Source organism: Acomys minous (genome assembly GCF_964271855.1).
Source record: "Acomys minous genome assembly, chromosome: 1".
NCBI classification, from domain to species: Eukaryota; Metazoa; Chordata; class Mammalia; order Rodentia; family Muridae; genus Acomys; species Acomys minous.
Window position 1 is genome coordinate 153,093,237 of NC_140483.1, and position 13,750 is coordinate 153,106,986.

Below are 13,750 nucleotides of genomic sequence, written 5' to 3' on the forward strand. Positions count from 1 at the left end.
TGACTCCTCCCAAATGGCTCAGTTTCCAAATATCAGAGACTATTACTGTTACCAGCGTGGGGTGAGAATTTGCCCCAGAGCATTGTCAAATCAGGGTTTAAACCTAGGTCTAGGACCCCCAAAGCCTGGACAACAACCCTTAAACTACACAGGATGGGCATGCATGTGTGTGACTATAAATTGAACCCAGAGCCTTCCATATGCTAGGCAAGCATTCGACCACCACAGGTTTTGTTGATCTCATCGTTCAATTCCCTATGATAGCTTTCAATGTCCTGCAAAATTCATGACTTTATAGCAGATCTAGTACTCGTGGCTTGCCGATTTATTTCTGCAGTGGAAACACTACAGCATAGCTGAATTCAACCAGCTCACCAAATGCTGCATTTTGTTTTGTTTTTAAAGAGACTTATTTTTATCTTGAAGTGTGTGTATATGTTTATGCACACTACACACAGAGAGAGAAGAGAGAGAGAGAGAGAGAGAGAGAGAGAGAGAGAGAGAGAGAGAGAGAGACAGAGACAGAGACAGAGAGAGACAGAGAGAGACAGAGACAGAGACAGAGACAGAGACAGACAGAGAGACAGAGAGAGAGATGCCCGCTGAAGCCACGGGAGCACTGGATCCTCTGAAGCTGGAGTTACAGACCAGTGAGCCACCCAATGTGGGTGATGAGATTCAAACTCAGGTTTTTCAAGAGCAATTCACACTCTGGACCACTGAGTTCTCCACGTGGCCTTTCACAGAATTCTTCACAGGCCAACAAGCAGACCGTGTGTCTGGTAGTAGAGCCTCTGAGGACAGCCCCGTGTCCCCCAGCACTGTGCTCACTCTAAACTGATCTGATGTTGCGGTGTTCTCACCATGGCCCTCCCGGCACACTCTCTTTCCTCTGCCCTGTCAAAACAATTTCTTGTCGGGTGGTCTTCCTGAGAGAGGACCAAGTGCTGATTCCCAGGACAGCCATACTTCCTGTGTCACGGTCCTTTTTACTTGTCACTTTCTTATCTGTGTGTCTTCGACCATCTTTCTGAACTCTGACAAGGCAATGATCTTATGTAGCTTATTTACTCTTGCATGTAGAGGCCTGTCCTCTAGCTGAGCAGTAACAAGGGTGCGTGCCAGCAAGCATGGACAATATACACCAGCCCTTGTTCTGAGCTGAATGCATAATTGCACATGACATTTTTCAAACAATGCCAGAAGGCTGGCCTCTCTACTGTCCTGCTTATTTCGCAAGTGAGACGTGGACGCACTGAGAGAGTGAACACGTTCCCTCGGGCTCAGCACTGAGTGTCAGAGCCAGAACCTGCACTCAAGCAGTGTAACTCCACAGCCCACGCACATGCTTCTGAAAAACAGTGTTTCCTGACATTTTTATTTATTTATTTTTCAATAATGATCCTCAAGGAGAAAGTTTTAATTAAATTTAAGTTCTCCCTAATGAAAGAAGTCAAAGGCTACAAAATACGATTCTTTAGAGTAGGGTTAAGCTTTGGTGGGATTTATCGCCTCCCTAGATCCAATTTGGACCCTCTGGGGGGCAATAGGATTCTATTGAAAATGTATTGCTGGTTGTTTTTTTTTCCCCCCTCCACGACTCTGTTTATGAGCCATATGTTTGTCCTTAAAAACACATGGTCTTGTTTTATAGTTTTAATGATCTCTTCCTGTGAGGGGTATTCTATGTCTTGCTTTCTCCCCCCTTTATAAGGTGTCACATGGATATGCTCATGTTTTAACTGCTATGAGGCATTTTAATCACATCCATGTACCTGACTTCATTAATACCCAACCACTATTGAATAATCAAGAAGTTTTGAACGTCTTCATGTGACTCTTTTTACACTCTTCCTTGGTCTCATGTATTTAGACACCAGTGTGGCTGCAACAGTCTCTGGCTTTAATAATACTGCCGCTCCTCCCCCGCCCTTAAGTAGCTGTACCAATTTAAACCCCACAGAAAGTGAGAAAGTGTTCAAGGGTATCTATTTTCCTAAATGCTTATATTAAGTAGGATCCTGTCCTACTTTAGACAGTGCTGATCATTTTTGACGAATTGAGTCACCTCAAAGCATTTCTATTACTCACCAACCCAGAGTTTACATAACAGGGAAGACAGTAGGGAAACCAGTGTTGTTGGAAATGCTGAGAAACGAAAGTAATGAAGGCTGAGATGCTCAGTCAGGGAAGTCACTTCACACAAAAAAGGCTAAGAACAGTCCCTCTCAGGAATGGCTTCAATGGGCTTTGAACCAGTAATCTAAAGCAACACAAACTAAATCTCTGGACACATTCTCTAAGTCCCCAAGGTACCAAAAAACCTGCCAAGGTTAGAGAAGTCAAACACCCAAGTATATCAGGTGTTGAAACAGTGATGGACCAGCCAACAAAATGACATGATGGAGAAGACACTAAGCATCAAACATCCCAGAAAACACTCCTGAAATGTTTAAAGAACAGCAAGGACTTTATTCATGGTGCCCCCCCCCCCCCCCCGTCTCCAGCCAAGGTAATTTATATCAGTTCTCAACCTTCCTAATGCTGTGACTCTTTAACAAAGTTCTTCGTGTTGGTGTTGTGGTGACCCTCAACCATAAAATTATTTTCATTGCTACTTCAAAATGTAAATTTGCTGCTGTCATGAATTGTAATGTAAAAATCTGATTTGTAGATGGTCTTAGTCAACCCTGTGACAGTGTCATTTGACTCCCCCCCCCCCACCCCAGGGGTTGCAACCCGCAGATTGAGAACCGCTGATCTATAGGAAAAGAGGAATGACCTTTTCTTCTTTCTCCCTCTCTTTCTTGACTCCTTCTTAAAAAATAAAATAACACAACCCAATGTTCTTACTTTAATTATACACAAAATATAATAACCTTCTAAATGAGACCGATAAAAACAGATAAAACAACGGGCTGTGCCTTTAAGATTTAAATTTCAATTAATGTGTCTGGTCTTCAGGTAAGTAACCTTTACATTACACACTGTGTGTGTGTGTGTGTGTGTGTGTGTGTGTGTGTGTGTGTGTGTTTGACATGAAAGAAAAAGGAGGACTATGAGGGAAGAGGGAATAGTATAAAGAGAAAGAAGGGGAGAACCAGACAGGGCAATGGGGGAAGAAAGACAAAAGATGAAAGGTTCCCTCACATACATAATTCAGATTTTAAAATACATCCACGGGGTAGTTTGTGTGAGAATGTCCCCCACAGGCTCGGGTATTTGAACCTTGGTCCCGTTTTGGTCGCACTGTTTGGGTGGTTCAGCACATGTGGCTTTGCTGGAGGAAGTGTGTCACTGGAAGTAGGCTGTGGGAGTTGAAAGACTCAAGCCACTTCTACATCACTCTCTGCTTCCTGCTTGTGCTTGCAGATGGCGGCGCTCAGCCGACTGCTCCAGCAGCAACGCCGCCGCTTTCCCATGACGGCTATGGACTCCTAGAGCTTAGGAACCAGAAGCCCGAGGAAGCATCGCCTTCTCTAGGTTGCTTTGGCTGTGGTGCTTTAGGGCAGCAGTAAAAAGTAACAAATACAGTCCATGCATATGACATGAAAGCAGAAGGGGGTGTGTGGGCGGGGTAAGAGTACCAGCAAGGGGGCAGAGGTGGGGCCCAAGAAGGACAGCAGTGAAAACGAGGACAGGACAGTGATTGTACGTATGAAAATGTCATAAGGAAACCCAGTATTTTGTGCACTAACTATAAACAACTTTAAAATGTCTCTTTCCCAAACATATCTATTTTTTCTTAAACCTTTGCGGAAAAAAAGAAAAAAGAAAGAAAGAAAGTGGCCATCGTAACAAGAAGCAACAGCAGGGGGTGGGGGGCGGGCAGGGTGGAGCCCAATGCACAGGTAGATGAACAGAGATGTGATGGTTCCCGGTCTGGTTCCGTCCCACCACACCTCACTGCATGCTGAGACAGGAGGACCACGATAACCAAAGCAGCAGGTTGCACCATAATCTGAACACCGCAGATGTCCTTGAAGAATTACTGTTCCCCGTGTACAGCCAAAGCACTTCATGGGACTACTGTTCAGAAATGGCTAGAACTCCATTTCGTTTTCAGATTTCCCAGAATGGGCCAAGGCAAAATAATTGTTATAGGAAAGGAACACTGAAATGAAGCACCCTCAGAGGGCTTGTCATAAGATTAGATCAAGCGGAGACCTACTGTTTGTACCACCACCTTCCCCGCAAAAAAAAAAAAAAAAGAAAGAGGAAATAAGAGAAGCAGCAGAATTTACTTCTGACTCTTGCTTTTGAGCTTGATGCCAATAGAGACAACTGGGCATCCTCAGGGTGGTTAAACCTGTCAAAAGGGGTCCTTTCATTCTTCTAGCTGCTTCCCAAACAACACTCCACCCTCTCCTCTCCCCTCCCCTTTCTTCCTCTCCTCTCTCTCTCTCTCTCTCTCTCTCTCTGTCTCTCTCTCTCTCTCTCTCTCTCTCTCTCTCTCTTTCTCTCTCTCTGTTTCTGTCTCTCTCTCTCTCTCTTTCTCCATAGCACCCCATCTAAGTGCTCCCCAGATGACAATGAGAGGTGTGTATGATTGCCTCAGAGTAAAGCGTACTTTCTCATACTCAGATTAACTATTGGGGGGAAAAAAGCTGTAATTAACAAAGACATCTACCATGTCAAATCACTTACCTGGGACTGTGAACTTACAGGGCTGGAAGTAGAGGCAGCTGCCATGACAGTGCTGTAGTTTGGGGGCGATGCAGAGGCCCTAGCACTGCGGTGCCAGGCAGGAGAAGCGATGCTTGAATTGGCCGATCAGATCAAGGTCATGCTAAGAGGAGCTGTGAGCCTGCGAAAACAGAAGGAAGCCCAGAGTGAGTCGGAGAGGACTTGCGTGGCCAAGGGAAGAATCAGCTGCTGTATGAAGCAAAAGTCACTCACAAGAACCGAACATGGGCTGAATGAACACAGCGGCCTGCTGAGTTAGATCTACCATCTGCTCGCACAATGTTCTGGGGAGCATCTAGATGCTCTGGGGAGACAACATCAGGTTGGGGGACACAGAAAGATTGCACTAAAAAGAGAAGCCGCTTTGCCATTAAATAATGATTTCTTAAAATCTACGTTGATATCCGATAAGATACATACAAAGGGTGAAGAACCCTCCAGGTGGTTAGCGAAGACTCCAGTTCAGCCTGACCCCTCCCTACTCTTTTGTGGGAACAAAAACCAAACAACCCTGAGGTTTGAAGAAGGGATTCTAGAGAATCATGCTAAGTGATGGAAGGGGTTAGGAACTTTGGGAGGTAGAATGTGTCATAAATCAGACTGCCAGCCAACAGGTAAGGGAGAAGGGATTTCTAATCTCCTTTGATGTTCTCAAGGAGAGAGTTCTAAACAACCAGGACTTAAACCCCACGCTTCTCTCATTCATATGTTCACTAAGAAAACTCAGAAAAAATGCTAAAGTCCCAGCACTAAGCTAGGACCTTGATCCTGTCAAAAGATCGGCCAGGGGTGGTGGCACCGCACCTTTAAACCTAGTTCTCAAGAGGCAGAGACAAGCAGCAGGTATTTGTGAGTTCAAGGCCATCCTGGTCAACAAAGTGAGTTCCAGGCCAGCCAGAGCTACAGAGTGAGACCTTATCTCAAAAATATTGGGGTTGAGGTGTTTGCCATGATCACATGAGCGTTGCAATGTAGTCCATGAAGAAAAATCTTTCATGTAAAAAAAAAGTTGTAAACATCCCTTTCTTCTAATAATCATTGCATTTTCAGTAGTCTTCATTCTCACCTAGAGATTTATCAAGGCTCGTGGTGGTCACACCTCTAATCTCAACACCCGGGAGGCAGAAACACAAGGATAAAGGGTTCTGCGCTAGCCAGGGTTATATAGTGAGACCCTGAGTTGAAAAGAGGGAGGAAAGAAGAGAAGGAGAGATGACAGAGGAAGAAAGAGGGGAGGGGGGAGAGAATGGGAGAAGAGGAGAATGGAGCTGGAGAAGAGAGAAAAGGAAGAACTAATAGAAAGGGGGATGGGAGAAGAGAGAGGGAGGGGGAGCAGAGAGGACAGATGAATTCACTGGGCACCTATAAGAAACTAGGAGAATAACGGATGGAGCCCGCCACTGCTGCAAATAGACTATCTAGTTTCACCAGAAAGCAAGGGGATACCTGCATATTGTTCAACTCTTGGAGAATGACAGTTTCCTTAACAATTAAAGCCACAAACCAAGGGTCAAATGATCTGAGCCTTGCGCAGCGGGAACAAGGAAGCTGGACAGTTAATCCCAGTGCTTTGATCCCGCAGTGCGCTTTGCGGGTGACTCCAGGCTGCCGAGCCTTGGTAAGGAGTGCCCTGGTCACGCAGAAACTCCATGGCCTACGGGCATTCGTTTTTTATTCTTGCATAAGCATCTTACCTTCGCACCACAGTTTGAATCACATCAGGTTTTACTTGTTTTAGACCATGGGTACTCGCTTTAGGAACAAACACCCAGCAAGCATGCTTTGCAAGCTATCTTGGCCTGACCGTCAACATGGGATTCCCACAGCTACCCTGGGGCAATGCTGATATCTTCCTCAGCCCTACTTTAAGAAGGAAGAAAAAAAGACATTGACAGCTTAAATGAGAGGCCCCTAGGAAAGGGCGACGGCTTTCCTCACCACAGCTTCTGATAGATTCTACAACAGGAAGATTAGAGGACCCAGCAGTGCACTGTTCTGCACTAACTCATGACCTTGTGCCTGCCCCTGCTTTCAACTCTCTATTTTCCTAATGCATTTACAATCCATATCAACTTTCCGTATTCACAGATGAAGACAATAGGAGCATGAAAACAATAACGAGGGCAAGAAAATAGGATTCTATTCTAAAAGACTCCAGCCGCATAATCAGGTCCCTCATCTTAGCTCAAGACAACTCCAGCTGCCACAGTACAAAGACTGCCCAGATGGAAACACAACACCTAGTACATTACAAGAAAAGGGGTATTCTCCTCAAAACCAAGCTGGGATATGTCATCATTACTAACGAGAGAGAAGAGAGAGGGGCCAGGAATAAAGGAAAGCCCGCTCCATATGGAGCTCAGCAGCAGCTATGCCACAGTCTCAGAGAGATGCTGTTACCATGTCATCAAGGAGACTTCTGAGACTTCAGAAGGTTGTATGACCCAAGCACAGCCACAGAGCCATGAGAGCTCTAATAACTGAACCAGGCCCAGCCTGATGCAAGGGCCCAGGTTCTTTGTGCAGGCCAACCCTCCAACTGAAAGAGTCCTGGAGGACTGAGCAGATAGCTCATTTAGTAAAGTGCTTGCCTTGCAGGCACAAGGACATGAGGTTGAGCCCACAGGACCACACAAAACCCTAGAGGTGATAGAAAGTATCTGTAGCCCAGAACTGGGGAGGCACAGATGGGGGTGGTCTCTGAAGTTCACAGCCGGTCTAGCCTAATCCTAATCCCTAATCTCCTGATAAATAAGAGACCCTCTCTCAAAAAGGTAGAGGGCATTCCTGAGGCTGACATCCAAGACTATCCTCTGGCCTCACATGCATATGCACCTGTACACACACACACACACACACACACACACACACACACACACACAAGTGGAGGAAGTGTTAGGGAAAAAGAGACAAGGGGATCATTGGGATTCACTGTTCAGAGAGTCTCGCTAAATAGTTGAGTTCCCTGTCTGAAGAAATAAGACACTAAGCCACTGAGAAAGACACCTGGTGTTAACTTCTGACTACTACATGCATGCATATATATGGGACACACATGTGAACACATATACACACATATACTATACACATGACTTTTAATTTTAAAATTATTGTAAATATAAACAGTAAGGAATGACAATAAAAGCTATTTCTCATATAATATAGCAAAGTGGAAAACTACAGCTAGACTCTCACCCAAAGAATAGAAAAAACATATACAAATTAAAACGGAGTAGCAAAGATCATGAACAAATAAATATACTTTTTAAAAATTTCCAATAAGAAATATACTCAGGCTGATTCCTTCTGACAGACAACCAGACTGATTGATGATGGTAAAAAATATATATATATATATGAATGAGCCCTAAAAAACACAAAAAATCTCAACTATTGCTTAACCCTCCAAAACCATATGCCAGAAAGAATGGACATGGATGGTCCAGAAGGGGTTAAGGCACAGCACCCTCTTCATGAGAAGCTCCACGATCCAAGTGCACATACAGACAATAAGCAAGTGAGAACCCAAAGACCTGGAAGTGTGTTCGGCAGGAGGATGCACCAAGCCTGGGAGAGCTGAGTGCATTGAAAACACACTGACTCCTTTAGGAGAGCCTCTGCTCTCCTAAAGCAAGTAAACTCGGGTTGCACTTACTCCTGGTTTACATAGGCTATGAAGAATTCACCAGAAAACTGTGAGAAGAAAATGCCATGAGCTGTCTGCAGAGGAAGACAGCCATGCTAAGTGACAATGGCTCCGCTGCTGAGCCGAATGCCACACCAAAGACCTAAAAGAAAAACTCTGGTTGGAAGTAGACTTCCATCTGATTGCTTGAATCGAAGCTGGCTCCCTCCCCAGGCCTCACAGGAAGATAAACCTCTAATTGGCAAATTAATCTACTACAAGTCTAACCTTTCTCCTTATTCTGGATTTCAGTCAAGTAGTGACTCACACAAGTCTCTTGAAAAAACACCGGGTAGATCCCCAGCAAAGAGGGGATGACGGGGGGGGGGGGGGGGAATACTGAGTAGATACTGGCTTCTCTCTCCAAGGAGAAGCAAGAGAGAAATGTCTGTATGCACCAGGCCCATGAGATCTACTGTTAGACTTTCAAGTAAAGGGATTCCAGACTTAGAGCCAATATTTACTTAAGCAATAAGTATAGTTCTTAAAAGAGAAACTTCTAGTCCATGTTCGTAAGATTGCTGAGGACGTTGTAGTAGCCTCTTTGAACACAGAGCATGTCACCATGGTAGACAAACAAGATCACAAAAGACTTTTCACGAACCAAAAGCACAAAGAAAGTTAAGTGTGGACTGTGAGTTTAAACTAAGGCAGTCAAGGAAGTAGAAAACAGAAAATAAACAGTGAAGAGAAGACAAAGCAGACCTTTGGAATAGGAAAACCTGCATTTGAAGACTAGCCCAACACAGGATAGGCGAACAAAAGTCCTAGCAGGAAAGAAGGTGTACATGACGGCACAGGCCTTAATCCCACACTCAGGAGGTAGAGACGGGAGGACCAGAAGTTCCAGGTCACCCTCAGCTACATAGCAAGTTTGGTGTTAGCCTGGGTTCCGTGAGATGCTGTACCCCACGCCCGGAAAAAAATTACAAGAAAGAAAGAAGATATCCTCATTGGGAGCCCCCAAATTTTATAAAACTGTTTGTTACACAGATACAGACTTGAGATGAACTAGGGTAATAAAAAAATAAAAATAAAATAAAATAAACCAGACTTTGTATCTGTGTGTTTTTCTGCAACAAACTTGTCAGTCTGGCAGAAACCCAAGACCCAGAGCATCAAGGAGATGAGACACAGGCAAGCCACTTGTCTCTCAGTGTCTGTCCCATCTGTCCTTTCAGCAGGAGAAGACAGCGTCCCTCTGTCAGGAGACCTACCTCCCCAGCGTCTGTCTGTCAGGAGACCTACCTCCCCAGCGTCCGTCTGTCAGGAGACCTACCTCCCCTGAAGCATGAGATAAAGAGACTTGCCCTCTGGGATCTGGGATCTGAAAGGAAAAGACTTAACAAAAGGCCCAGAAAGAGATGCTCACCAGAACAAAAACAAAAAACAAAAAACAGGATGTTTAAAAGGCAATTAAGTCCAAATGGGAAAAGATTAGAATGTGAAGTTAAGAAAGCTGGCCAGAATGTTTAAAATAAAATGAGAGAACAGAGAGAAGGAATAGAGAGCCAGGGCAGGAACCCTAGGAGATAAATCAGAAGAATACAGAAACAAAGGAAAGCAAGCTAAGGCTGGAGGGCTGCAAGTCAGAGAGCAACTCAAGGAAATTCTGTTTCAAAGTAAAAAGCAAAAAGTAGGCTGGGGTATAGACCAGTGCCACAGTGTTTAACTTGGACATACATGGCCCTAGGTGTGAGAGAGAAAGAGAAAGACAGAGAGACAGAGACAGAGAGAGAGACAGAGACAGAGAGACAGAGGTGTGGGGGAAGATCTCAAAGCAGTCCCTAAAGTGGAAGGTCACATGTTTGTTGAGCGAAAGGGCCGATAAGAACCTGCCTATCTCAGTGGACTTTGGTAAGATCACATTAATCCAGAGATAAGTCCTGAAGGGCTAGAAAGACCGCAGCTTAGCAGTAGAGTAACAAGTACACGTTGAGCGGGTGTGCAGCTGAGCCACAGAGCACTTGCCTAGTGTGTGCCAGGCCCCGGGGTTGGTGGAATAGGATATCTCCCATAGGGGAAGTCAGAAGAGAGACTCAGTTTCCCTAACAAGCCTTATGGAGCCTACACTTTACAAATATCTATAACTGATCAAATTTTTAAAAAAAAATGAAATGCAAAGAACATGGCCCCAAAATCAAAGAGTTTAGGACCATACATAAAAGATAAAGTGTCAATGCAGAAATCCAAGGCAATATCATGGCCGGCCATTGTGTCGAGGGAAGCACAGGCATTTATGGTAATAGACTGTGTCATATTGGTTAGAAATTATGGCTCAGTGCATAGAAAATATTCAAATAGGATAACAAGCTCACTTGAGGAAAACAACTGGAACAGAGGTGATTTAACAGGGGAGTCATTTTCTTAGTTGAAGAACAAATAATGTGATAAAGGATAGGTGGAGGACTTGAGTAAATATTTCCTGAAAGGACGAGTGTAGGTGGATAAAAAAAACAGCCAAAGCGAAACCCCACAGCATTGACTATCAGGAAGATGCAGAGCAAAACTATAATGAGGGGTCATGTTTAGGAGGACGTGAAAGAACGGAACCCTTGCACGAAGTTGGTGGGATGTAAAAAGCTGCAGTATGGAGGAGCCTTGGAAAACTCAAACTATGAGCCAGCTATCCCACTTTTGAACCTGTTTCCCAAATAATTGCGATTGGATGTTTAGGAGCTATTATATATCCATGTCCACATAGCACAGACACAATGACCTAGAGATGGAAGAAACCCAAATATCCAGTGATGGATACATACATATAAACAAGCTGTGGTAGATACTCACAATGGGATATTGTTGTGCCTTAAGGAAACAAGCTCTGACATAGGCACCAGCCAAGGTGCAACTTAGTGACACATACTGGTGTTGCCAGGCACTGAGAGGGAAGAATAGGCAGCCGGAGGGAATGTTTACTGAGCATAGAATGGCAGTTTCATAATACGGAGAGAGTTCAGCTGTATGCTATGGTTTAAATGTGACCTTCAGACATTTGTATGCCGAGGCTAGAGAGGTTGCTCAATGGTTAAAAGTGTATGTTGTTCTAGCAAAGGTCCCCGGTTTGAGTTCTAGCACCTACAACCACATTGAAGCTCACAACCAATCCATAGCTACAGTCTCAGGGTATCCAATACCTTCTTCTAACCTTCCTGGGCACCAGGAACACATAGGTTACATGGAAATACACGCCAAGAAAATGCACAGAAAAATAAAATGAAATAAATAAATGTAATTTGTTAGAAGTTTATGAGTTGGAGATTCAGTCCGCATAGTCACCATTTACATCAGTGGTTCTTGGAAGTGGAGCCAGATGATGATGTCATGAGCATGAGGCTCTGATGATGGCGCTGGAGGCTTTAAACAAGAGAAGGAAAAACTCCACCACTTGGGAAGCTGAAGCAGAAGGGTCACAAATTTGAGCCTATCTCAAACACAAAACAAAACAAAACAAAACAAAACAAAACAAAACAAAACAAAAAAATTAACAGAGAAATAAAATGCCTAGGCTACCTTGCAAACTGAAGAAACAAGATAACAACTGCATTAATAAACTCATTATCTTGATGTCAAACCTGGACGTATAAGCATAAAGTTGCTAACCCAGACACCTTCCTGGTGGGAAGAAACCCTGTCCTGAAACTCATGGACTATGACCTCAAATCAGTGGTCACTACAATAGTGAGGGATGTGCTGGACAAATAAATACAGCCTCGGAATCAAGCTAATATATCTTATTATGCTTAGATAATTAGAGACTCTCTGCTTTGGAAGCACAGTCAGGAATGAGCCATAACTATGAATTCCCGAGTTAAGGAAAAGTGAACTCAACTAAGAGTGTCAGTCATGAAAAAGCTCAAGGAGAGAAAAGTAGGGTCTGTGTCTTGAGGAGGAACAAAAGGAAGACTGAGAAGACTTTGAAAAGTAGAAAAATAAACTCCTTCTTTGAGTAAGAGGCAGGCCTGACACAATCCTGTATCTTCCCAGAGCCCAAGGTCACAATGTCCAAACCTTCATCTTAATGTCTGCACATGGACCCAGAACAGTACAGGCTTGGATGGAACCAGGACCTCTGCATTTAGGGAAAGGACACTGGGTGAATTTCCACTGCAGACTGTTATGAAAGAAGCCACAGAGCCGAGGTGGAGTGGCTTCAGCTCAGGGTTTGCAGGGAATGGCAATCTCCATTCTCATACCTCAGACAAGATCCAATTGCAAATTCCAACAGCAGCTGATGGGGCGGCCCTAGAAGATGCCTCCCGCTAAGAACACACAAGTGCTTCTAACACCAGAAGTGGCTCTCGAATGGAATGGCCTAAATTGAGGAATATGAGTATAAATAAGCAAATTGGAGGAGGCGGAGGGGAGGGACAAAAGGAAGTGATAACGGCTAGAAGGGGGAGGGGACAAAGAGTCAGAATATGGAAGTCTGCGGCTGTGGCAAGAAAAGTGATTTGGTCCCACAAAGGCTTCTCAGTGGTGGTGGGATTCTGTAAACAGAGGCGTCATCCGTCACTTAAGATTCAAAGGGGCTGACATTCAGTCATCTTCGGGAGAATACATAAAAATCATGTCTGAGTGTTAGAACAACAATAACCAAAACCAAGTGTTTTTAAACAAGTACATCTCAACATAAGAAAGTTATGCTTAAAGGGGAACTTGTCTGATGGATTTGTGAACAGTATGAATACCTAGTGTGGGTACAATTGCTAATGCCTCTTCTGGAATTCATTATGGACAGGCATGTTTTATATGATATATGTCAGGATCCTAAACACTACACTGAGTCTGAAGCTATGGTACTCTACTGTATACGTGAAATGAATATGACATGCAAGCATTTATCTCCAAGAATGTTTGTGGGTTTTGTTTGTTTGTTTGTTTGTTTTCTTTTATTTTTTTGAAACAGGGTCTCCCTGTGTAGCCTTGGCTGTCCTGGACTAACTTTGTAGACCAGGCTGGCCTTGAACTCACAGCAATTCCCCTGACTCTGCCTCCCAAGTGCTAGGATTAAAGGTGTGTGCCACCACTGCCCGGCACTCCAAGAATGTTTAGCGCAAAACCATGAAAAGAAAAATAGAAATGATCTGAACATCTAATAATATAGTACTATCAACTATGTTATTAAAAATATGTTGACATTCAATCCAATTGTATCTAATAAAAAACAACAGACAGTGTTCAAATATCTCTCATATGTGAAGAAACACACAGGTTTTGTTCTCTGAGGAGATATGAGTATTCAATTTTCTGCTAAAAAAAAAAAAAAAAAAAGAATGTACTCAAGTAAATTAGCATGGGCCAGATAAAAACAGCTTACCTGACAACCAATAAGAATAAGAAGAATAATGATGATGATGATGATGAGGGGGAGAAGGA

At 43.9% G+C, this 13,750-nt stretch overlaps 1 protein-coding gene across 6 annotated transcripts in view; it reads right to left on the reverse strand.

Annotated features, from left to right (window-relative positions):
* LPAR1 (lysophosphatidic acid receptor 1) overlaps positions 1-13,750 on the reverse strand; it is a 111,069-nt gene that overhangs the window by 60,429 nt on the left and 36,890 nt on the right. For 5 of the 6 annotated variants that reach the window (XM_084779229.1, XM_084779228.1, XM_084779227.1 and 2 more), the window contains exon 2: positions 4,648-4,807. In XM_084779229.1, coding sequence (XP_084635355.1) covers positions 4,648-4,692 — 45 coding nt within the window. In that variant the 5' untranslated portion in view covers positions 4,693-4,807. The remainder of the gene's footprint in view (positions 1-4,647; positions 4,808-13,750) is intronic. The other variant, XM_084779231.1, reaches the window with a different exon arrangement.